The 24,515-nt window shown below is 42.7% G+C and overlaps 1 protein-coding gene across 4 annotated transcripts in view; it reads left to right on the forward strand.

Moving 5' to 3' along the window:
* The window catches only part of Itgb3 (integrin subunit beta 3), a 57,478-nt gene that overhangs the window by 22,090 nt on the left and 10,873 nt on the right, over positions 1-24,515 (forward strand). For 2 of the 4 annotated variants that reach the window (XM_004868642.4, XM_087203944.1), the window contains exons 3-12: positions 733-928; positions 1,786-2,038; positions 3,315-3,477; positions 4,101-4,262; positions 5,419-5,514; positions 5,931-6,020; positions 6,858-6,992; positions 14,150-14,579; positions 21,907-22,129; positions 23,041-23,141. In XM_004868642.4, the coding sequence (XP_004868699.1) occupies positions 733-928; positions 1,786-2,038; positions 3,315-3,477; positions 4,101-4,262; positions 5,419-5,514; positions 5,931-6,020; positions 6,858-6,992; positions 14,150-14,579; positions 21,907-22,129; positions 23,041-23,141 (1,849 nt within the window). The remainder of the gene's footprint in view (positions 1-732; positions 929-1,785; positions 2,039-3,314; positions 3,478-4,100; positions 4,263-5,418; positions 5,515-5,930; positions 6,021-6,857; positions 6,993-14,149; positions 14,580-21,906; positions 22,130-23,040; positions 23,142-24,515) is intronic. The other 2 variants (XM_087203945.1, XM_087203946.1) reach the window with 1 other exon arrangement.

Here is a 24,515-nt window from a genome sequence, read left to right on the forward strand (position 1 = left end):
GACGACTTGCCCAAACCCTGAAACAATTTAGCGTGGCAATGCTGGGAGTTAGTCTGGGTTAGTCTACTCCTGTACTCTTATCCTTTACCTTCCCCATACTGCCTTCTCCCCTGTCACCTTTGTCATCAGTCCTGGGTTGGGTGCTGGGAATAGAAAGGGAACAGGACATATACAGTCCCTGTCTCCAGGAATCTCACAGCCTGGTAGGGTTTAACATAGCAGCTTCCAAATGGTTTTGACCTTCAGCTACAGAAAGAAACACACTGTATGTCATTCTTTATTATATGTGTTTTAGCCCATTCTCCAGTAAGTAAAAATTTTATAAAGCAACACTTACTTTTACTATTTATATATGTTGATATTTTTATATTCTATTCTGTTACATTTTATTTAATGAATGATTGAGAACCACTAAATTGATCTTGAGCTCCACAAATGAGTTGCATTTCAGTTTGAAAAATGCTGGTCCAACAGGCATCTTACTATATAGGCCCTCTTTTAATAAAGCTATTGTCCATGAACAGGCACTTCGCCCTTTTGATAACTTAGTTTCCTCTTTCTATACACAGTCCTAGGGATTATCCAAGAAAGAACCATACCAGTTCATTTATTTGGGGTTAGCTTCAAAGTATTGAGTAAGCTCGAAGCCATCAGGAGACAGCAGGGCCTGCAGGAGCACAGAGCTGTCAAAATTCTGACTTCAGAGCTTCCTCTTGGTCTCCTGTCTTACAGGCCCTGCCTCTGGGCTCACCCCGCTGTAACCTGAAGGAGAATCTGCTGGAGGATAACTGTGCTCCTGAGACTGTTGAGTTCCCAATCAGCGAGGTCCAAATCTTGGAAGCCAGACCCCTCAGCAACAAGGGCTCTGGAGACAGCTCTCAAATTACTCAAGTCACTCCCCAGAGAATTGCTCTCCGGTTACGGCCAGGTAGGGATAGACTCACTGCAGGTAGAGAACTGTGATAGATGGGCTACAGCCCCAAGATAGAGGTTTAGGCAGGAAATATGATTAGCTCAGAATGGAGATGAGATGGGAAGAGAAGGATGTGGGGGGAAATGTGGGTGGGAAAGTGAAGAAAATGGGAAGTGTTAGGACTTGGGTCAGAATAACTGAGTTTGAAGGTTAACTCCATCTTGGGAAAGTTATTTAACCCTTCTGATATAGTAGGTGCTCAAAAAATGCTTCTTCGACTCCTCATACCTATTTTACCTAACTTACACCTTTGTATTGATGTGCAAATGCGATAAAGGATGAGAAAGCAATTTGTAAGCTCTTTTATCCCCCCACTGGGGCAGAAGCATAATGGCAGACAAAGCAGGGACAGAAGATCTTTGAGGAGAAAAAGGATTAGGCTAAGGGACACTGACTTTTGAAGTACTGATTTTTGACTTTTCACTTAAATCAGTAAGAATTTAAGAGAGACCCACTATGTACAAGGTATGTGTGGGGTGCTATGGGATTCAGAAAAGAGTAAAATGCAGTTCCTGTCTTTTACTGACTCTGAGTGTAGTAATTGTCAAAACCTCTGTGACTCTCGGGACCCAGATGATTAGAAAGATAGGGATTTAGACAGGGTGGGAAACTCTTAGAATGGAAAAGAAGAGGTTAAAAATAGGAGGGTCAAGAGATCGGGAGAGGAAAAGAATTGTAAAGGGAGAGAAGGGACTAGGGCTTTTAAAGTTGATTTGATCAAGCAGTCTCTTAGTCCCAGATGTATCCAAACCTATTTATTCAGTCTGAAAGGGAAAAGAAGAGAAAAAACTTAACACCCTTCTGCCTTCCAGATGATTCAAGGAAGTTCTCCATCCAAGTGCGGCAGGTGGAAGATTACCCTGTAGACATCTACTACTTGATGGACCTGTCTTACTCCATGAAGGATGATCTGAGGAGCATCCAGAGCCTGGGTACCTCGCTGGCCTCCCAGATGCGCAAGCTTACCAGTAACCTGAGGATTGGCTTTGGGGCCTTTGTGGATAAGCCTGTGTCACCGTACATGTACATCTCCCCACCAGAAGCCCTCAAAAACCCCTGTTATGAGTAAGTCCATACTCCAGAAGCAGGAAAGCACCTCCCCACCTTTATCCACATCCTGGCTCCAATTTCTAGCTCTAGGGTCATTGTGTTAGCCACTTGCTGGCCAAATCATAGCTCCTTTCTGCCTTGGTCTCCTTGTCTGGTAAATGGGCTAGCCTGCTAATCTGAGTGGGATGTTGTGCCAAGACACCCCAAGTCTGTCTGGGAACCTAGAAAAAAATCCATTAGCAGCTTGGTCTTTGTCACAAATAAATAGGAGGCAAGAGAAAATGAGAGGGAAATGAGGTCAAAAGCAGAGAAATTTATGGATAAATAAGCAGAGGAATTATGCTTTTGGAAGGACTGACTTTATCGTTGTCACTATTCTCATCATCAAAGTCATGAATTTTGTAGGGTTAGAATGTACGAAATTAAGCCCTAGAGGAATGTAAGAATGCAAATAACATTTGTCAAACTTTTTAATAGTGTGTGAATTGATAAATTTGTACCTTAAGTTTTTTTTTTTTTTTGGTGGTGGTGGGAATGGAACGAGGCAAGTGCTCTACCACTGAGTGCCCCTGAGCCTGTGCCTCTATTTCACATTTTGGCTTGTAGCTGAATGACTTACTTAAGTGGTACAGACTATGCAAATTCCTTTAAAATGATGGTTACTAAGCCTGAGAAGATGTGAATTTACTTTTTAGTTTTCCAACTTTCGTGATGTAGCTTTTGTCCTTCCGTATGGGTTGTAAATTTCCCAGTAAACACATCAACTGCTAATTAAATAACTGTGAGTCTGGGGATAGCAGTGCTCCTGTCTGAAGATCTATTCATTTATTAATGGCTAAGGGGACTTCACTTTCTAATGCATTTTGGCCTCATTTTTACTGTAGAGAAATGTTAATTATAAGGTGATAGCAATGATTCAAGCCTTACTGTTGTTTACGTGTTTTACTCATATAAACCTTATGACAGCGCTTCTGAGATAGGTGCTATCATGAGAGGTGTGTGCCAAGGGTTCCATGATCGTAATGGGGAAACCGAGATTTGAATACAGGTAGTCTGTTTTCCCAGCTCACCCTCCTGTCCCCTAAGCTAGCTGGAGGTAAGGTTGATGTGATGCCCTCAGGTAATCTGAGGGATCTGGAGCCCAAACTGTCTGAGTAATTGTGGTTGTATGGAAACGTTGGAAACGTATGGAAACTGTTGTCCATATTTGTCTCTCCTTTTCCCCCTCCCAGGCTAATCTTGTCTTTACCCATCACTGTGTCTGCTTAAATTATTTCCCATCCCTTCCCAGTATGAAGAGCTCCTGTTTGCCCATGTTTGGCTACAAGCATGTGCTGACACTTACTGACCAGGTGACCCGCTTCAATGAGGAAGTGAAGAAACAGAGTGTGTCACGGAACCGGGATGCCCCAGAGGGTGGCTTTGATGCCATCATTCAGGCTACAGTCTGTGATGTGAGTTTGGAAGGCATGGGGTGCCAGGCACAGATGACAGATAAAAATGGGGAAGCAAGTGGCTCACCCTGGGAACATTTGGTGTAAAATAAGAGATAAGGACTAACCAGAATTTTGTTCATTGTGAATAAGTTGCTTCAGATATTCAGCCTCTGTTTTTATTCACTCCTGGCCAAAGCCAATGTCTCTTTGAACCTCACTGGTCCCAGATGTTTTCAGTGGACAGCATCTTCCTACTTTCTCCAGAATTATTTCAAAGTCAAGGCTAGATTAGCTTAACTTTAGCAAAGGGGGCAGATGTTTAGATAGGATTTCTTCTAGCTCAGCCCAGCTCTGGGGATGCAGGTTGGTTTCTAGATGGGCAACATGACTATCATTGGAAGAGTTATGTTTGGAGTTGAAGGTTTCATTTGGCTGTTTGAACTAATAAGTATGAGACTGTTTTCCAAAGAGAACATAAACCCCTGAATTGGAAAGTTCTAGTTTGGATTTCAAGGACTTGGACTGAGGTTCTTTTCCAAGATAACTTGCCTGGCCCTTTGGGCAGGTAGGTCCTTAGATCTTTATTCTCTACCAGTGATATGACTGAAATTGCTTTGTCTCTTTTGCCTTTATTTAAACAGGAAAAAATTGGCTGGAGGAATGATGCCTCACACTTGCTGGTGTTTACCACTGATGCTAAGACCCATGTAGCATTGGATGGCAGGTTGGCAGGCATTGTCCAGCCCAACGATGGGCAGTGTCACCTTGGCAGTGACAATCATTATTCTGCCTCTACTACCATGGTGAGATCCCTGGCACCACCCATAGTTCCTGTCCACTATGGCTAAGGTTGCCCTAGCCCAGTCAACACCTTTGTATAAATATGAAAATGGCAGCCCTTCCTGAGCAGTGGGCAGGGCTTAGTTCTAGTCCGCTCTGCCCCTACCAACAGGATACCCTTATATAGGTACAATTTGTACAGCTATTAGAAATTATCTTGACTGTGGCTGGTATTGTCACTGATTCCACTGTTATCAATACTAGCAGAAGTGTCATAGCATCCAGAATAGACCCAAAGTACTCATGGGGCCAGTTGGGAAGCAAGCCTTTCACCACGTTCTAATGATGAGCCCCTTCTTGGAATACCATGCTCACTGTGGCCACTGGGAGAAAACAATACTTGTTGTATTGGTGGAGGATCACAGGGGAATGCTAAGGTGTTTGTTAGTAGCTCTAAAACAACAAGGTCTAACCTGGTGTCTGACCTGTGAAGGTACCCCATGATGTTACTGCATTGAATTAGAGTGACAAGAAAGAGGTACTTAGTTTTGATACCACTAGCCTGTACCTTTTCATCTGTCTCTAGAGTTCACAGGTTTATGTTGCTACTTTATCCTTCTTATTCATGTGTTAGTCCATTTTTGGTTGCTAGTAACACAGTACCACAGACTGGGGAATTCATAAACAAAAGAGGTTTATTTTGGCTCATTGTTCTGGAGATGTAGGGTTAAAGAACCCTATCTGGTAATAGCCTTGCTGGCAGAATCCCAAGATGATACAAGGTATCACATGGCAAAATTGAGAGAACACAAGTGTATATGCATGCCTCTTCTAGTCTCCCTCCCATTTCCTATGAAGCCACCAGGATTCAATCATGGGATCCATCTATGACCTTATCTGATCCTAATCACTTCCCAAAGGCCACACCACCAAACACCATAGTCAGATTAAGTTTCCACTCTCCTGATACCTTGAAATGAGAATTAAATGTGAATACCTGAAACCTTGAGGGACATACTTCAAACTGCAACCCAACCATAGCACTTCACTTTGACTATGGGTAGAAAACTTAAAGCATCACTACTGTCTTGGTCATAGCCCAAATCGGCCAAGTTTGAAGGCTTAGAATTCAGGGATTTATGTGAGATTTTTAAACTTACATATCCTCCCTTTTTCTAGGATTATCCCTCTCTGGGGCTGATGACCGAGAAGCTATCTCAGAACAACATCAATCTGATTTTTGCAGTGACTGAAAATGTAGTCAGACTCTACCAGGTAACTCTGTCTTCAGGGCTTCTTGGATCAGGTCCTATGATGGGTGAACCTATCCCGGGGAGCCAGCCCATACTACCATGAGTAGTGACCCAAACCAAGAAAGACCTTTCTTCAACCCATTCCCCAGGTACTTAAGATTCCTTCCTGTGGCCCTTTTCCTCCAACCTCAAACTTACTAGGAAAGATATGTTGATGTTTGCAGTGATGGAGGGGAGGTCATTCAGTGTGATGAGAGTGTCAAAGGTTTTGAATAATTTTGCTCAGGACTGAAAAACTGCCGGATATATTCCTAATAGTGGCAAGTGAAATATCCCGTACATTCCTCCAATCTTCATTTCAAGGCTCTCAATCTGATATGGTAAAGAGACCGCTACTTTTCTTCACTAAGCTTTGAACATCTTTGTTTTCCTTTCTAGAACTACAGTGAGCTCATCCCAGGGACCACAGTGGGAGTTCTGTCTGCCGATTCCAGCAATGTCCTCCAGCTCATTGTTGATGCTTATGGGGTAAGTGTCTTGTGCTGGGAACATGCCTGCTGAATCTTCTGGACTTGGCTTATGCTACAGGGCTCAGATTTGGGAGTGCTGGCTGCCAGTCCAACGTGTAGCCTTGCTGCCTTCCTCTTGGGCTCCCAGAGGCTGAGCAATGGCCTGCCCTGGGAAGATGCAGCCTCTGAGAAGGAAATGACCCAGCAAAGAACGTCAGAGTGAAATGGGGACAATGAGTGGAGAGCTTAGAGAGGTGGAAGGGTAGGGGCTGGGGATTAAATGGAGAAGGAGCAATTGTAGGGGGCAGAGTGAGGGAGAGCCGGGCTCCAAAGACAGAGAAAAGAGAGATCTGAGCCAAGGGGAAGGTGAGGATTATTTTCTGTTGTTATTGTTGTTGTATTGCAGATTGAACCTAGGACTGAGTTATATCCCCAGTTCTTTTTTATTTTCCTTTTCTTTTTGAGCCAGAGTCTCACTAAGTTGCCGGGGGTGGGACTTAAAAATCTACCAGCTTCAGCTTCCTGGAGTGCTGGAATTACAGGTGTGCACCACCATGCCCATCTTAGGGTAATTAAAAATTAGATAGAACAAGGTGACCTGTATTGATACTCCCTATTGCATGTCCATGAAGCTGGCAGGAGGGTCTAGATTTTACCCAGATTCATTTTGACACAAGTGGGAGCAGGAAGAGGGAGCAGTTTCCTAGGCAGGAAAGAGAGCCAGCAAACATCAGCGTCTGGCACTGCCATGGTGAGTCCAAGGCCATGTAGTAGATTTTTCTTGGGGTGGAATTGGCTCTTGCCCAGTTACTTTGAGCCCATTTCCTTAACATTTTTGTTTCTCTTTTCTATTCAGAAAATCCGTTCTAAAGTAGAGCTAGAAGTACGAGACCTCCCTGAAGAATTGTCTCTATCCTTCAATGCCACCTGCCTCAACAATGAAGTCATCCCAGGCCTCAAGTCTTGTGTGGGACTCAAGATTGGAGACACGGTGAGGTGGGCTGGGTGGGGGCTGGGGTGGCAGGTCTGGTCTGGTCTGTGCTCTGGTGCATCTGTGGGCACCCTGCCACTTCCTTTCAGTACTTTATTCCTGAAAGTCATTACAAGTCAGATGTACTAGAGCTGCCAGTCTTTTTTTCTTATTTGCTGAGTGCACATCACTGTATGGGTTTTTAAGAACTTCCATTTTGTTTATCTCTGTTTGTTTTTGCATATTTGATTGCAAATGAGAGTATTTCTTACCTTGGACCCCTTACCAGTTTCCAGCCTCCCCTAAGGTAATGCATTTTCTTTCTCCACAACATAATTTATATTATCAGTACATTTTTGTTGGGCACTGACTATGTGCCAGGCATTACTCTATTTGCTGAAGATTCAACAGCAAATGAAACTGGCACAAATACATACCGTTGTGGAATTTGAGGATGCAGATGTTCATTCTGGCTCTCCAATTCCTTCATGGCTTTCCTTACTTGTTGGTTCTCCTCTGCTTCTGCCCAAGGAGGGAAGGATTGGTGGAGAGCAGGGAGAGAGAGAGGGGAGTAGATCTTGAGATTCAGTGATCTTCCTATAGATCTATTTAATCTATTTATTGATCTTTTTATCAATCTTTTGTCAAGGCACATGTGTCCACACCCCATGTAAGAAATATTGGCCTGTGATGAAATGTTTTTTTAAAAAATTAATTTTATTGGGACATTTTAGGTGTACAATATAATGACATTCATCATTGGGAATTTGCACCTTTACATAATCTCTCTTGGTTCTTATTTTTCCCTATTCCCTTGCCCTCCCTTCAACCCCTCCATCCCTCCCTATTTAAAAAGACTTTGTTTCCATTTTTTCATTTTCTCATTTTAATTCCATTCCCTTCTTTCTTTTCCCCTACCCCTCTCAAGTCTCCTTCCCCTTTGCCCCCTTTCTCCCTATTTCACATTATCTGTTATACCTTGTAGTCCTTATTTACACTTTCAGTTTCTCACACTAGAGAAAATATTTGGTATTTACACGTGTGTCCTATTTACTTCACTTAAGAGTATGGCCTCAATATGCATCCATTTAGCTATAAATGTCTCTAATTTCTTGTTTTTTTATGGCTGAGTGGTACTCCATTTTATAAAGAAACCACATTTTCTTTGTCCAGTCTCCAGTTGATGGGCATTTGGGCTGTTTCCTAGTTTTAGCTATTGCAAACTGTGCTGCTATGAACATGGGTGCACATATATCACTGTGGTATGATTCTTTTAATTCTTTGGAGAAGATACCCAGCAGGGGAATAGCTGAGTCAAATGGGACTTCCAGTCCTAGTTCTTTGAGGTATCTCCATACTGATTTCCACAGTGCTTGCACCAGTCTACACTCCCACCAGCAGTGGAGCAGTGTACCTCTTTCCCCACAGCCCTGCCAGCATTTGTTATTGGTTGATTTCATGATAGCAGCCATTCTTTCTGGAGTGAGGTGGAATCTCACCATTGTTTTCATTTGCATCTCTTGAATGACCAGTGATGTTGAACATTTTTTCATGTATTTATTTGCTATTTCTACTTCTTTGTGTGAGAAATGTCTGTTCATTTCAGATGCCCATTTTCTGATTGGGTCTTTAAATTTGTGAAGTCTGATCTTTTTAAGTTCTTTATAGATTCTAGATAGTAGACCTTTGTCTGAGGAAGAGCAGGTGAAGATTTTTTCCCACATTGTGGGTTGTCTCTTCACACTGCTGGTGGTTTCTCTTGCTGTGCAGAAGCTTTTTAATAAGAAGAGATCCCACTTGTTGATTGTTTGTGTTAGTTCATGGGCAACTAAGGTTTTCATAAAATCTTTTCCTACACTGATGTCTTCAAGGGTTCTACCTAACCTCTGTTCCAACTGGTTCAGCATTTCTATTTTAATATTTAGATCTTTAATCCATTTTGATTTTAGTTTAGTGCATGGTGAGAGATATAGGTCTAGTTTTAATCTTTGGCAAGTTGAAACCTAATTTTTCCAGCACCATTTATTAAAGAGGCTATCTTTCCTCCAGTGAGGGTGTTTGGCTCCTTTGTCGAAGATGAGATGGCTGAGTGTGTCTGGTATTGTTTCTGCATCTTCTAATCTGTTCCACTGGTCCTCAGGTCTGTTTCTTTGCCAGTACCATGCTGTTTTTGTTACAGTAGCTTTGTAGTATAGTTTCAAGTTGGGGGTTGTGATACCTGCCATGTCTCTGTTGCCTAGAGTTGCTTTTGCCATTCTAGGTCTCTTCTTGTTTGAAATGAATGTTTGAATTGTTTTCTCAGGTCCGTGAAGTATGCTGCTGGAATTTCAATTGGGATTGCATTGAATCTATATAGCAGTTTCAGAAGTATGGCCATTTTCACTATGTTGATTCTTCCTACCCAGGAGCAAGGGATGTCTTTCCATTTTCTGATATCCTCTTCAATCTCTCTTTTCAGAGTGCTATAGTTTTCAGAGAAGAGGTCTTTGATTTCTTTTGTTAGGTTGATTCCTAGGTATTTCAGTTTTTTGGATGCTATTGTGAAAGGAATTATTTGCCCTATTTCTCTCTCAGTGAGTCTGTTGTGTGTGTAGAGGACAGCTATTGATTTTTGTGTGTTGACCTTGTATCCAGCTACTTGACTGAATTTGGTTATTAAGTCTAGAAGACTTTTGGTGGAGTTCTTGGGGTCTTTTTTGTAGAGCATCATGTCATCTGCAAATAATGACAATTTGACTTCTTCATTTCCTATCTTTATTCCTTTTATTTCTTTCTCTTGTGTAATTGCTGTGGCTAATGTTTCCAAAACTACATTGAACAGGAGTAGTGACAGTGCACATCCTTGTCTTGTTCCTGATTTCAGTGTGAAGAATTTCAGTTTTTGACCATTTAGTATGATACTGGCTGTTGGTTTTTCATAGGTGGCTTTTATCAGATTGAGGTCTAGAGACCGTCTATTCTAATTTTTTGTAGTGTTTTTATCATAAGTGTGTGTTGGATTTTGTCAAATGCTTTTTCTGCATCTATGGAGATGATCATATGTTTTTGTCCTTGGCTCTATTGATATAGTGTATTACATTGATTGGTTTACATTTGTTGAACCATCCTTGCATCCCTGGGATGAATCCCACTGGTCAGGGTGTATGATCTTCTTGATGATCTTCTGCATTCTATTGCCAGTATCCTATTTAGGATTTTTTCATCTATGTTCATTAGTGAGATTGGCCTATAGTTCTCTTTTTCAGTTGGGTCTTTCTCTGCTTTGGGGATCAAGGTGATGCTTGCTTCCAGGAATGAATTTAGGAGTATTGCTTCCCTTTCAATTTCATTGAAGAGTTTAAAGAGTAGTGGCAGTAGTTCCTCTCTAAATGTCTTGTAGAATTCAGCAGTGAAGCCATCAGGACCCGGGCTTTTCTTGGTTGGTAAGTTTTTAATTACATTTTCAATTTCATTGATTGATATTTGATTGTTTAGAATTTTTAGGTCTTCATTCAACTTTGGTAATTCATACATATCTAGGAATCTGTCCATGACTTCTGTGTTTTCCATGTTATGGCGTATAGGTTCTCAAAGTAGGTATTGATGATCCTCTGGATTTCTGTTGAGTCTATTGTACTTTCATCCATTTCATTCCTAATTGCATGGATTTGGGCCTTTTCTTTCCTTTTTCTGAACAGGTTGGCTAAGAGTTTGTCAATTTTGTTCATTCTTTTGAAGAACCAACACTTGGCTTCATTGATTCTTTTGTATTGCTCTCTTAGTCTCCATTGCATTGATTTCTGCTCTGATCTTTATAATTTCCTCCCTTGTATGAGCTTTGGGTTTGTCCTGCTCTTCTTCTTCTAGAAGCTTGAGGTTCAGCATCAGCTTGTTTAATTGGCCTCGTTCTGTTTTCCTAATATGAGTATTCACTGCTATGAATTTCCCTCTTAACACTGATTTCATTTTGTCCCATAGATTCTGATGTTGTATTGTCATTGTCATTTAATTGTAGGTACTGTCTGATTTCTTCTTTAATTTCCTGTGACCCATTGGTTATTCAGAAGGGTGTTGTTCAATTTCCATGTTTATGAAATTCTTGTAGTTTCTTTTGCTGTTGATCTCCAATTTCATTGCACTATGGTCTGATAATATACATAACTTCAATTCCTTTGGACTTACTTAAACATGTTCTATAAGCAAGTATGTTGTCTCTTTTGGAGAACGACCCATGTTCAGCTGAAAAGAATGTGTATTCTGATTTTGTGGGATGGAACACTCTGTAAACATCTGTTAAGTTCATTTGTTCAAGAGTTTGATTGAGTTCTAGTATTTCTTTCGAAGAACCAACTCTTGGCTTCGTTAATTTTTTGTATCATTCTCTTAGTCTCCATTGCATTGATTTCTGCTCTGATCTTTATAATTTCCTCCCTTGTAAGAGCTTTGGGTTTGTCCTGCTCTTCTTTTTCTATGAGCTTGAGGTTCAGCATCAGGTTGTTTAGTTGGGCTTATTCTGTTTTCCTAATGTGAGTATTCATTCACTGCTATGAATTTCCCTCGTAAGACTGCTTTCATTGTGTCCCATAGATTCCGATATGTTATACTGTCATTGTCATTTAATTGTAGATACTGTCTGATTTCTTCTTTAATTTCCTCTGTGACTCATTGGTTATTCAGAAGTGTGTTTTTCAATTTCCATGTGTTTTTGAAATTCTTTTGCTATTGATTTCCAATTTCATGACACTATTGTCTGATAATATACAGGGGATAACTTCAATTCCTTTGCACTTACTTAAACTTGTTCTATGAGTGAGTATGTGGTCTCTTTTGGAGAATGGCCCGTGTGCAGCTGAAAAGAATGTGTATTTTGATTTTGTGGGGTGGAAGACTCTGTAAACATCTGTTAAGTTCATTTGTTCAAGAGTTTGATTGAGTTCTAGTATTTCGTTGCTTATTTTTTGTCTAGTTGATCTATGTATTTGTGACAGTGGGGTATTGATGTCCCCCACTACTATTGTACTAGTGCTTATTTGATTTTTCATGTCTGTTAGTATTTGTTTTATATAGTTGGGTGCAGTAGTGTTTGGTGCATATATGTTTATGATTGTCATCTGTTCCTCTTGGATTGTTCCCTTTACAAGGATGTAGTGTCCTTCTTTGTCTCTCTTAATCAGTGTTGGTTTGAAATCCACTTGATCTGCAAAGAGGATAGCTACTCCTGCTTTTTTTTTGGTTCCTGTCACGGGGAGTATTGTTTTCCACCCTTTAACTTTCAGCCTGTGAGTTTCTTTTTGAATTAAGTGTGTTTCTTGTATGCAGCATATTGTTGGATCTTGCTTCTGGATCCATTCTGCCAGTCTATTTCTTAACATTAATGGTTATAATTGATATGTATTGACTTATCATTGTCAATACTTTTTCTTTTTGTTGGATTGTCCCCCTTTGCGTTTAACTTCTTGTTGTGCTGGATGGAGTCATTCTTCTGGGCTTTCTGGGGTTGTAATCCATGTTGTATTTGCCTAGGATATTGTCTAAAATTGTTTGGAGTGCTGGTTTGGTAGTCATGAAGTTTCTAAGGTGCTCTTTGTCATGAAAGTATCTTGTTTCTCCATTAGTTTTGAAAGATAGCTTTTCAGTGTACATCAGTCTGGGTTGGAGGCTGTTTTCCTTTAGGCCTTGAAATATATCACTCCCAGCTCTTCTTGCCTCGAGGGTTTGCATTGAGAAGTCTGCTGTGATTCTGATGGGCTTTCCTTTGTATGTGATTTGTTTCTTTTCTCTAACTGCTTGTAGAATTTTGTTCTTCTGTTGGGCTTCTGGAATCTTAACTGTTACATGCCTATGTGTAGATTTTTTTTGATCAAGGCTAGTTGGAGTCCTATATGCCTCATTTATCTGTATATCAAGTTCTTTTTCCCTGCCTGGGAAGTTTTCTGCTATCACTTCTATAAACAGTTTTTTTTTACATTGTCTACACTCTCTCCTGTCTCTTCATTGTCTCTGATCAGTCTTATGTTATTCTTCTTTGCATCGTCTAGCAACTGCTGGATTAATTTTGCATGGTCCCTTACTATTTTAAAGAAATTTTTCTTTCCCTGGTGATTAATTGCAATCTTATCTTCTATTTCTGAAATTCTGTCCTCACATTGGCCCATTTTGATGTGTAAACTTTCAGTGGAGTTTTTAATGTCCTGGAAATCTGTTTGGATCTGTTTTATGGATTCCATTTGTTTCCTGTGTTGGGATTCCATCATGTTCCTCAGCTCCTCTATTTTTTTATCTGTGTCCTCTCTAGATTTATTAATCATGTCTTGCACTATGGGCACAATCTCTGCCGTTACCTCAGAATTATTATTATTGTTATTATTGTTATTTCTGATTTCATTTTTCGAGATCCTCTTTTTTTGCCAGTTCAGTGAGTCCATGTGGTTGAGTTTGAGATTGATACATCTTGTTTCCCTTTGGGGTTGCTTTAGGTGATCTGGGGGTCTGGTTTTGAGACTTGTTTAAGTGTCTGCTCATTTCAGTGGGGGTGGGAGGGGAGGGATGTGTGATGCTGGCATCCTTGTGGCTCACCTCCTTTTCACTGGGGGCAGTGGTATGGCTGCCCGGAAAGTTCACCTCCTCTGCAGTGGGGGCAGCTCTGCTCCTAGGCACTGGGCGTGGTGATACAGTGGCCTGGAAAGTTCCCCTTCTCTGGGCTCGGGGCAGCTGTCCTCCTGGGCACTGGGGGTGGTGGTATGGCAGCCCGGAATGTCCTGTGATGAAATGTTATGTGGAAATTGAATAGTACGTCCTCAGCTTATGGTTGTCCACTCTGTGGCATTGTGTATGCAACACAGTGGTTTGTGTATCTTGCTGATATTAAGTGATCATTCCAGCTAGCTTAGTTGGTTTGAGCAGAGTGTTCACAAGATCACAGATTCTATTTTGTTTCAACTCGTTCATTTTACATGTGGAATAAAAACAGCCTTCTATTTCTCAACGGTAACTATGTCTCTGTGTCCAGCCAAATATATCACAGCTATGCCAGTTTTGTTTTGCTTGGTAGTAAGAAGGCTGGGGAATTCCAGATTGCAGGAGGATTAGATACCCACCCTAGGTGTTCCTTGACAGAGCAGGGAGCAGCTTCTTTTCCTCTGGTTTGGAGTGTTGACTGGACCCACTTGGGTCTGAATGCCATCTCGCTTTCCAACCAGGTGAGCTTCAGCATCGAGGCCAAGGTGCGTGGCTGCCCCCAAGAGAAGGAGAAATCCTTCACCATCAAGCCTGTGGGCTTCAAGGACAGCCTCACCATCCAGGTCACTTTTGATTGCGACTGCACTTGCCAGTCCTATGCTGAACCTTACAGCCGCCACTGCAACAATGGCAATGGAACCTTCGAGTGTGGGGTGTGCCGCTGTGGGCCTGGTTGGCTGGGGTCCCAGTGTGAGTGCTCTGAAGAGGACTATCGGCCCTCTCAGCAGGATGAGTGCAGCCCCAAGAAAGGCCAGCCCGTCTGCAGCCAGCGGGGCGAGTGCCTCTGTGGCCAGTGCCTCTGCCATAGCAGTGACTTTGGCAAGATCACGGGCAAGTACTGTGAGTGTGATGACTTCTCCTGTGTCCGCTACAAGGGGGAGATGTGCTCAGGTGAGTAGAAATGCATGCTCTGAGTGCACACATAGCCCGGTGGTCATGCATACTCACACTTTAGTCCTGGAAACATAGGCAAGGGCTCGAGCTGGGCAAGTGGAGGAGATGTTATTCTGTTTCAAAGGCAGAAAAACAGAAATGAAAAAGGGAGAGAAATTGATCTTTTCCCTTGCTGGTGGGGTAGATGGAAGCTAAACTGAGGGTTGAAGGGAGTGGGAACCATCAAGGTGAAGAAGTGATTTTTTTCTTACCTTTCCTTTGCCTACTCTGCTAATGTTTTAAATTCCTAGTCTTTTTAAATAAAAGGACTAATATATTTTTTCACTAAAAAAATTGCTGACGGTGACTAAGATTTTAGTGCTGATAGAAAGAAGATATATGAGGTCAGAATGTATAGTAAAGTTTACAGTACTTTATAGTATAGTATAGTTTACTTTATAGTAAAGTAAAATTTTACATTTTATTACGAGACAGTAAATATAGTATATATACTATAGACTAAGTATATAGTGTATATATAAGACATTGAAGCCTATTTAATGAGCTAATATACTTAGAACAATGTCTGGAAAATGGTATGCTCTTATTAAATGTTAGCCCTATTTTGTTACTCCTGTAGTTACTATTGGTACTAGTATTACTTTTTTGATTCTAGATCTGTGTTGTCCCATAGGGTAGTCACTAGTCAGATATAGCTATTTAAATTAAGATAGAAAAAATTAAAAATTCAGTTCTTTAGTTGGTAAATATCCACATATGGCTTGTGACTACCATAATGGATTGCGTAGGTATAGAACTTTTCAACATAGCAGAAAGGATAGCATTGTCATAGAGAGTTGTTGTGTATATCATGGGGATTATAATTTTGAGTCCTTTTACCTGTAGGATGCTGAATTGTTCCTCTTACAACAAAATTCAGTAAGATCTTAAAGCCTACTGTTAATCTCAAACTGATTTCTCCTTGTCCAGAGATCCCTGATGAGATATTTCTCCAGCTAGAAGTTGAAATAATGCTAACGTAATCTTTAGCTGCAGTCATATCGACAACACTCTCAGAGGGCAAATGGGTATTACGGATTTTTACTTGGGCTCTGGACAGAGGGTTTTTTTTTTTTTGGTACTGGGGATCGAACTCGACCTGGTGCTTGTGAGGCAGGCGAGGTGCCACTGAGCTAAATCCCCGGCCCTGGACATAGGTATTTGCTGGGCCATAATCACTGTAGTTGAATCTCTCTTGTCAAATACAGTCTTCAGACATTTGCAAGTTAGTTGGAACTGGGTTATGGGTGCATTATGTGACCAACTAAACAAAGAGATTATAATTGCTCTATATGATAATCCATGATCCAGTTTGACTTCATTTGCATTGGAGTTTAACCACCTGAGCCAATTGACAAAGATGCTTACTTTAACACTAAATCAGCTCTTAAAAAAGCTCAATTAGAAGGATGAATCTAATGCCCTCAAAATAGAAAGTAGTTTATTATCTGCAACATTTATGCCAACACAATTTGAGAGACAGTTTGGAGGAAAAGTGATATCAGTATTAGAGCAGAGGAGAGAGAGATCAGGTTCACAACAGCAGTTTGAATTGGGGGGCACAGTAGGGATTTCAGCTCATTTTAATATTTAATAGTATTTGTGTCATATTCACAGTACCAGAGGAAACGGCTGAGTTTGGAGCAGGAGCCCCTAGAGGAGAAGGTTGGGACTGAGGGGGAAGGGGTTTCCCTAGGAGAAGCCTACAGATAGCCTGTTGGGGGTGCCCCTGCCCCCACTACTCCAAGACCTGATTGTTCCTGGGCTGGTGAGAGGGTTCCCAGACAGAGCATGTTTCCTTTGGTTGTCGGCCCCACTGAGGCTACCAAAGAAAACTAGCTGCCTGCATACCATCCCTAGTTCCTGCCCCTGGCGGTGCAAGAATAGCTCATCCTCAGCACTCCACTGTCATCTTGGGGGAACTCAGGCAGCTGAAGCAGCCCCACTCCACCACTGCTTCCCAGGGTGTCTGGTGCCCAGTGGCCTCACGTCTGGATCCTGTGTTGCTGTCATTACATCCTCAGTGACAGAACTCAGGGGCACACAATCATGGAGTGCTTCCTCTGTGCTGGCATTCAGTCCATATGATTCCTGACCTCTCAGAGCTGTAGCCCAGCTTGTCATTGTCCTTCACCAGAGCTGATGATCCCATGTCCTGTTCTTTGCCACAAGAAAGGGTTCATGAGGCAGGAGTGGTATTTCTCTAGCCCCTGGCATCTAAGCATAGCAGCTGGTTACTCAACCTACTCCCTCGCTACTTTAGGTATTGTCTGAGGCTGCCCTCTGTCAGCACCCTGCCTTACACATCAGGGAGTGTGTCCTTTTCCTCAATGTACTTTCCCACTGGCTGCATTCATGAACACAGATGGATTGAGCATCCTTTGTTCCTTTGAGCCAGATTCTGTGCAGTAGTCATGTAGGCTGGAAACTCATAAGAGTTTTGCCTTTCATTAACTTACCTAAGGGTAATTCACATCATGAGGCAAAATCTGCCAGGTCTCAGAAATGAGGTGACCTAGGGGAGTCTTACAGGTTTCTTCCGGAGATAAATTCATGGTGGAGGGGGAGATCTGGGCAGCTACATGGAGGAGTCTGGTTCCTAAAGGAGGGTAGTTCCCAGAGGAGAGCAGAAGAGAAGGGTGAGGCCAGAAGTCTAGCTATGCAGGAAGAGTGATGGCGTCCCCTCTGACCTGAAACACACTCTTCTCTCTCCCTTCCCCAGCTGGATTCCTTCTTCCCTACTCCTTGTCTTTCATTCTTTTTCATTTTGGCCCCCTCCCCGCTTCTAACTTTCCTCTGAACCCAGGCTTGACCTCCCTTCTGCTGGGAGGGTACCAATCCTCTGACATTACCACACTGTGGCTTCCTTTTAAGGGCTGACGGTGCCAGGGCTTGGGGTCACTTCCACTCCCAGCCTTACTTCCTGGCTGGCCTGGCAGATCATCTTGTCAAAGATCACTTTGTTTTGCCTCATAAAGAAAACACTGTGGGACAAGAGTTTCTGAGGAGGCCGAGGGCTCTGGTGTGGCCAGGACTCTGTGGTGTCAGTCTTTCCTTGTCCACGAGCCATGGGCAAAAGTAGGGCATAGTAGACCCTGTGGGATCCCACTGTGCTGTGAGGCTTGGCTGATAAAGGCTCACAGCTGCCCCTGCTTTGGAGACTGGCCCTTGGCTGATAGGAGCTCCCTTCCTCTCAGATGCTGACCAATGAGTGAAGGACCAGGGTTACACAAGGCCAGTCCCTTTACCTCAAGGTGGGCCTACCTCTGTGGTGCTATTCTTGGTCTAGAGCCCACTGTGGAATTAGGCTGAAGGCAGTCTCTGTCTGAGATTACGTTCTTGCTGACTTGTGATTGTTTCCATAGACTGCATCCCTCCCTCCTGTCCACTTCCCCAGAAAGCCACTGTGATATAGGACCTCCAAATGATATAGAGGAAATAATATAAATCTCAACCTGTTAGATGTCAGACATGCCGAGTTTGTGTTCCCCAAAACTGAAAATGAATTCTTTCTTTTTTCCCTTGGTACTGGGGATCAAACTCAGGATCTTGTGCTTGTGAGACAGGCGCAGTGCCACTGAGCTAAATCCCTGGCCCTTGAAGAATGAATTCTATTGAGGGAGAGAGCTATAGCTCCTGAGAGACAGGAGGGGACCCAAGTGGGTTGCCAATGAGCCCACTTTACACAGGAAGTTTTATAGTCCCAAATCACGGGGTGGGTACAACATGAGACAAAATTATGATCAAACAAAAGATTACAAGTATAGCTGCTTAGGTACTATTGATCCAGTGGGGAAACAGCTCACAGTGAGTGTACAAGGAATGAATAAGGACCTTTTTTGGAAGAGATCAGTCAGGAGGTCCTGGTCACCCACTCAGCTGACTGATGCCTATCTCTAGACTTTATTGGACCAGGTAATACCAATTATAGTATATTGTTTATCCCTCAGGGGGGTATGTAGGCTTAGTCATTCCATCTTTATCTTGAGGGTTGGCTTTTACTGAATGTGCCTCCAGCCATGGTTGTAATGAGTTCTTATCTTCTGCACTGACTCCGTCAAGGGCCTAGCCCTTCCTGACTGCTTATAATATTTCTACCGAATTTAGCTGTCTATAATAACTGGAACAGGAATTACTGAAAGTTGTATATGTAGGGAACCTAACCTAAAACTCAGAGCCTTTATACTTTCTCTATCTTCCTCCAGCCCGATATCCTTAATCTCTAGATATACTTGGCAGCTGGGGTGCTAGGCTTCTGCTCCTCAGGCTTCCTGGGAAACAGCCATTTCTTTCTAAAGCAGCAAAGGTGTGATTGAGCCTTATTGTTTGTTTAATTTTGGTGTGTTTGAGCCTTGAATGCCAATGTGGTTACTAGAAGAAGGTGGTGAGGTCACAGGCAGAGGGACTCATAGTGGCCAAGAGACACTAGCTGTTGGACCCATTGGAGTTGCTGGGAGCAGTAGATGCCAGCTAGTTGCTGTGTGAGCCTGGCTTTGTATCACCCCTCTCCTCCATCTTCTCAGAGGAGTAGTCACAGTGATGTAGCTTCTAGACCAATTTAGGTTACTTCCCCTTTGCCCCCTGCCTTTCCTTTGATTGGCAATCAGATTTTTATTATGCATTGTCTTCTTCCTGATTCAGTGTTCTGGAGAATGAATCACCTGCAGGGTTTAGGAGCCAACTTTTAAAGCCTTGTTAAATGAGTATTAGGGGGATACAGCATTGTGAGTTAAGGACTGCCTTTATGCAGCATGATCCCCAAGTTCTGGGTCTGTCCCACTACTGCACTCAGGTAGATACTAAAGTAAATAATGTTCCACACCAGGGATGACAGCTCTTTGCAGTACTATAATAGCATAACACAGGGCACATATAGGTGAATGCATGTGTAGACTGTAGGCTCCATAATAATAGGAACTTTGTCCTACAGTTCACTGCTGAATCTCCTCTGCCCTGCATGTGGAATGAACTCAATAAATATTTGTTGAATGAATGTATAAGTGAGCAAACATGAATTGTATGCCTACTGTATACCACATTTCATGCTACTATTAATATGGCATGTTCTCTTTTATCAAGGAGCTCACAATTTAGAAATAGATAAGCAAGCAAATGGCCATAAAATAAGAGTAGAAAAGGAAGTAGATATAATGTGCTTCGAGAACACATGAGCAGACACTTGATTCTGCCTGAGAAAGTCAGAAAAAGTTACTAAGAAGATGGAATATTTGAGTAGGGTTTTAAAGAAAAACTTACTGAGAGGAAGGAACATTTGAGTAGGAGTTTGGTAGCGGTCACAGGATGAAAGGACATTCTAGGTAGGGGTAAGGACATTCTTGGGGGGGTAGTTCATTCTAAGCATGAGCCCCTGGATATAAGGATAGTGGAGAAGATGGCCCTGTGTGGTAGCTAATATGTGGAAATGTGAGGTGGGCAATGAAGCAGGTAGAGCACTTTGTAAAACACTTGAATATTTGCTCAGGACTTTGGACTTGAGGCAGTGTGGAGTCTTTGCAGGGTTTTAAGCATGTGAGTGGCTGATAATGTTGACTGATATTTTAAAATTGGTTCTTCCAGGGCCTGCCTGGCAAGCTCAAGGTCCTAAGTTCAATCCCTCTTACAAAGAAAAAAAATTGGTTCTCGACTGAAAAGAAGGAGATATTTTGCCTCATGGGGGACATTTGGCAATGTCTGATGACTTCGATTGTCATACCTGAAAGGATGCTACTGATAGGATGGTATAGTGCAAGGATGCTATTCTGCAGCATACAGGACAGCACCCCACAACAAAGAACTGTCTGGCCCAAAATATCAAAAAGTGCCAAGTTTGAGAAACAGATAGAACAACATACTACTAAAGAACTTGGCACAGTGCATGGCACGTATTAAATGCTCAACAAATGTTCATGAACATTACCATTGCTATTGTAGGCATTACTTTCTACTGGGAATATTTACTTCCTTGGTTGGTTTGAAAAATAGAAAATAGATGCTTTCCAAGGCTGCTCTACTGGGCCATATGTGATTTAATGATGTCAGTTTGAGAAGATAACCAGGATATTTCTGCAACTTTTGAGTCTGAAGGCAGGAATATGAATGAGCCATCAGAGGCTTGTTGGAGGCCATTGGGCTATGTAAGATCATTGCTAATGATGGTCTCTACTGCAGGAAAATCTCTTTTTTCATTTAGCTTCTGTGCTGTCTTTTCCCTCTGGAATTCACAGGATTTATTTAACATGTTTTTGATGGGAATGTAATTCATGTCTTGCTGCTGGGTGGCTCTAAATCACCCGTGGTAGATGCATGACTATGTCAAGGGGTAGTACAAGTTGCCTGATGGGATAGTCATGCATATACCACTGATGGTTCAAGTTGGCAGGAACGTGTTAACTTCCTCAGCCAGCTGGGAGGTAGGCTATATCTGTTCTCTGTCCTTCGTGGCTTCATTGGCTGACTCTATGAGCTCTTGGCAGCTTCTGTCTGTCCTTGTGATGCTTCACCCCAGCTACCTATGCATCTGGAACAGTGTTTATACATTTCCTTCCCAGGCATTGGGCACAACCCTGTTCTCAGACCTCTCTGCTCCTCCACCTGCTATAGTGCAGGTTTCTTGTCTTGTGTACACTTGCCCAGAGCCCAGCCTCTCACCTTACAAAGTGACACCTAGCTGATTTGAGAAGTGGAATAATGGACATTGGTAGCTGGTTTGTTAGTAGGAGGGGCCATCTTGTCCAAACTAAAAGCTATGTTGCTGTTTAACCCAACTGGGAGAGGATAGATGATGGCAACAGAAGGCCTCTCAGGTCAGATCACGTCAGGTCAGGGAAGGGAGCAATCTTTTCAGGTTACAAGGGGCCTAGGAACTCTTTTGCCATCATCAGGCCACATTGTCAAGGATCCCAAATGCCTTGTGTAGATACAGACTGTGGCTTAGTACTGTGCCTGCCTTCTGGGCTAAAAAGCTGACTTCTAGTCCTTGGATTGAAGCTGGCAAGCTGAGAAGGTAGAATGATTCAGAAGAGAGAGAAGGAAAGAGGGAGGTCTGGACAGATCCCGAGACTCTTTTGCTCTACAGTGACTTGGACCAAATCCTTCCACACCTTGACACACCTAGAAATCTGAGTTTGTCCACATGGAGAGGGGTCCCCTGGTAAAGAGCAAGCTCCTTACCAACGTGGAGGATTATTATCTATCTGATTGGGAGAGTGGGGTGGGACCTTGTAGCTTGTTGTTATGGGACTGAGGTCTCTTCATCCTATGCACTTCTTGGACTGTGTGCTTGCAGGCCATGGCCAGTGCAGCTGTGGGGACTGCCTGTGCGACTCTGACTGGACTGGCTACTACTGCAACTGTACCACGCGCACTGACACCTGCATGTCCAGCAATGGGCTGCTGTGCAGCGGCCGAGGCAAGTGTGAATGTGGCAGCTGTGTCTGCATCCAGCCTGGATCCTATGGAGACACCTGTGAGAGGTGTCCCACCTGTCCAGATGCCTGCACCTTTAAGAAGTGAGTTGGTGATTTGGAGAGAGGAGGGAGGCTGGGAGCCAGAGGACTAGAATCACTGCACTAGAATCCCCAACTCTGAAGATTTCTGAATCTCCTCCAGCCAAATGGCTTCTTTCCCCTTTCTAACAAAAACTTTGGGAAAGTTGGAGGTAGTGCCAACTGTGAAAGGCCAAGGTAGTACCAACTGGCTTCCAATTGGAGAAAACTTTCCTAGAGTGACATTCTGAGGCAGACACCGGAACCACTGAGCTAAATCCCCAGCCCTAAGAGTGACAGTCTGAATCCCTCAGAGTTGGAAGGCTAAACCAGATATTCTCTGGAATATTTCAGGGCTGATGTGATCCTGTAGGAGGTGCAGGGGCTAGAGTTATGGAGGACATTATATGGCACAGGGATATTTCTCTAGTGTAACCTTTACCTGCTTGGGGATCAGAGAAGCCCCTTTTACCCAAGTCTGTGGCTCTGCCATTCCTCCTACTGCTTTAAGTGGAGCTGGATCCACGGGCATGCAACCTGGGAAGCTGTACAAGACTCCATACTTGGAAGGGCCTCATGCTTGTTTAAATGCACTACTGTCATTGTCTTGAAAATCTTAGTAATTTTTAAATAAAATTTTCATTTTACATGTGACTGATTGTGACTTTAAGGCTCCCAGAAGTGTATGGGGTTCACTGTCCTGTCACAGCCCCAGATAGGACATGAAGAAGCTTAATGAAGGATCTAGAGGCCTTTGGCTGCCAGGTCCTCTCTGTGGGTGAGGAGGGCACTCCACTCCTGAACTTCATGCTACAGGTGTTTTGATTTTACTGAAATGGAACAGCTTTTTTTTATGCGTGGAGGTCAGAGTTAGACTAGGATGTGCTTAGGCCTGCTTATTCTTTGCCTTCTTTGATGTTTCCTCTTGCCCTTAGGGAGTGTGTGGAGTGTAAGAAGTTTAACCGGGGAGACTTACATGAGAAAAACACCTGCAGCCGTTACTGCCGTGATGAGATCGAGCCTGTGAAAGAGCTTAGTAAGTTCAGGAGGTCTTAGGGTCACATGAACCCTACCTAGGTTCTAAATGTTTCCAGTTCAAGTTCAGAACCTATCCAACTCCCATCTATTAAATGGAAGAGAAATTCCCATATCCGGAAATGTTGAGCAAGCCTGATGCATGGTGGGCACGTGGTGAAGTCTGGCTCTCCAGAGAGTTCGCCTTTACCCTTACTAATGTGTTCTTCAGTCCTTCTGCTTTCCTGGAGCCCACAGACTCAGCAAGATCTTGTGTGCAACTTGTAAAGGGTGTATAAATTAGGCAACCCTAACTTCACTGCCTGTCAGGAAAGAAAGATAATGTACCCTCATTTTACAGAAGAATCTGAGCCAAAGAGCTGGAAAGAGGTTGTCTATGATTGTGATTATCTTAGCTTAGTTGGCTGGTATGCATTTGCCAAGTTTACTTTATTAAGAATGGTAAATGATGTCCAGTCTTTAGCTTAAAGTTTGGCTACTGTAGAGGAAAACCCTCACCCTTATGAACTTGTAATCAAAATCTCTATCCAGGGCTGGGGACTTAGCTCAGTGGTTTTGCTGCCTGTTGCACAAGTGCAAGGACCAGAGTTCGATCCCTGGTACCAAAAAAAAAAAATCTCTATCCGGAGCCCTCTGACTTTCTAGATCTCTGCCCCCAGAACCTCCCCACCCTAGAATAAAACAGACACAAATACAGGCGTTGGGGAGCAAAAACTCTTCCCTGCAACTATTCTGATTTGTTTTTCATCTTGACTTTAAAGAAGATGATCTTTGCTGTTGTCAGCACATCTGATAAGTTATCTGGGTTAGTGAGACACCGGATGGTACCAGGGAGATGGTAATCACCCATGAAGGCAAGAAACATAATTTCAGTGAGAGCCACATTGTAAGAAACAACCAGTTAGTCAGCTTTCGGTGAGAATGTTATGAAAAGAGCCAGATCTATGGACCTTTAACTGATATCAGAAGTGGGCCTGGGGTGAAATTGGTGATTTGGAGATTGTTTGTGCAGTTTTTCCTCTGAAGGAGACTAGGTTTGCTATGATTATCTCAGAGGGGAGAGGCCATAAAAATGTTGAGATATTTTTATAATTTAGATCAAGCAAGTTTTATAAGTTAATTCATTAAGTACTCCCACTCCCTTCACCACCACAATAATCGTAAACATAAATGCGTGTCTGTATGAAATTTATAAAAGTATCTTTCCTGTTCATTACATATATTTTCTCTCAACCTAAGGAAGTAGAACTATGGTAGTGTTGTTATCTTAATTTTGTGAACTGAGACAGTTGGATTTCAAGAGAATTGATTTGCCCAGGGAAGAGAGTGGTGCATTAAGATGAAAACCTTTACTCCTGAAACCTTTACTATTTCC

The sequence above is a fragment of the Heterocephalus glaber genome, unplaced genomic scaffold (assembly GCF_053883595.1).
Source record: "Heterocephalus glaber isolate CG9 unplaced genomic scaffold, H.glaber_assembly_v1.0 deba00001813, whole genome shotgun sequence".
NCBI lineage: Eukaryota > Metazoa > Chordata > Mammalia > Rodentia > Bathyergidae > Heterocephalus > Heterocephalus glaber.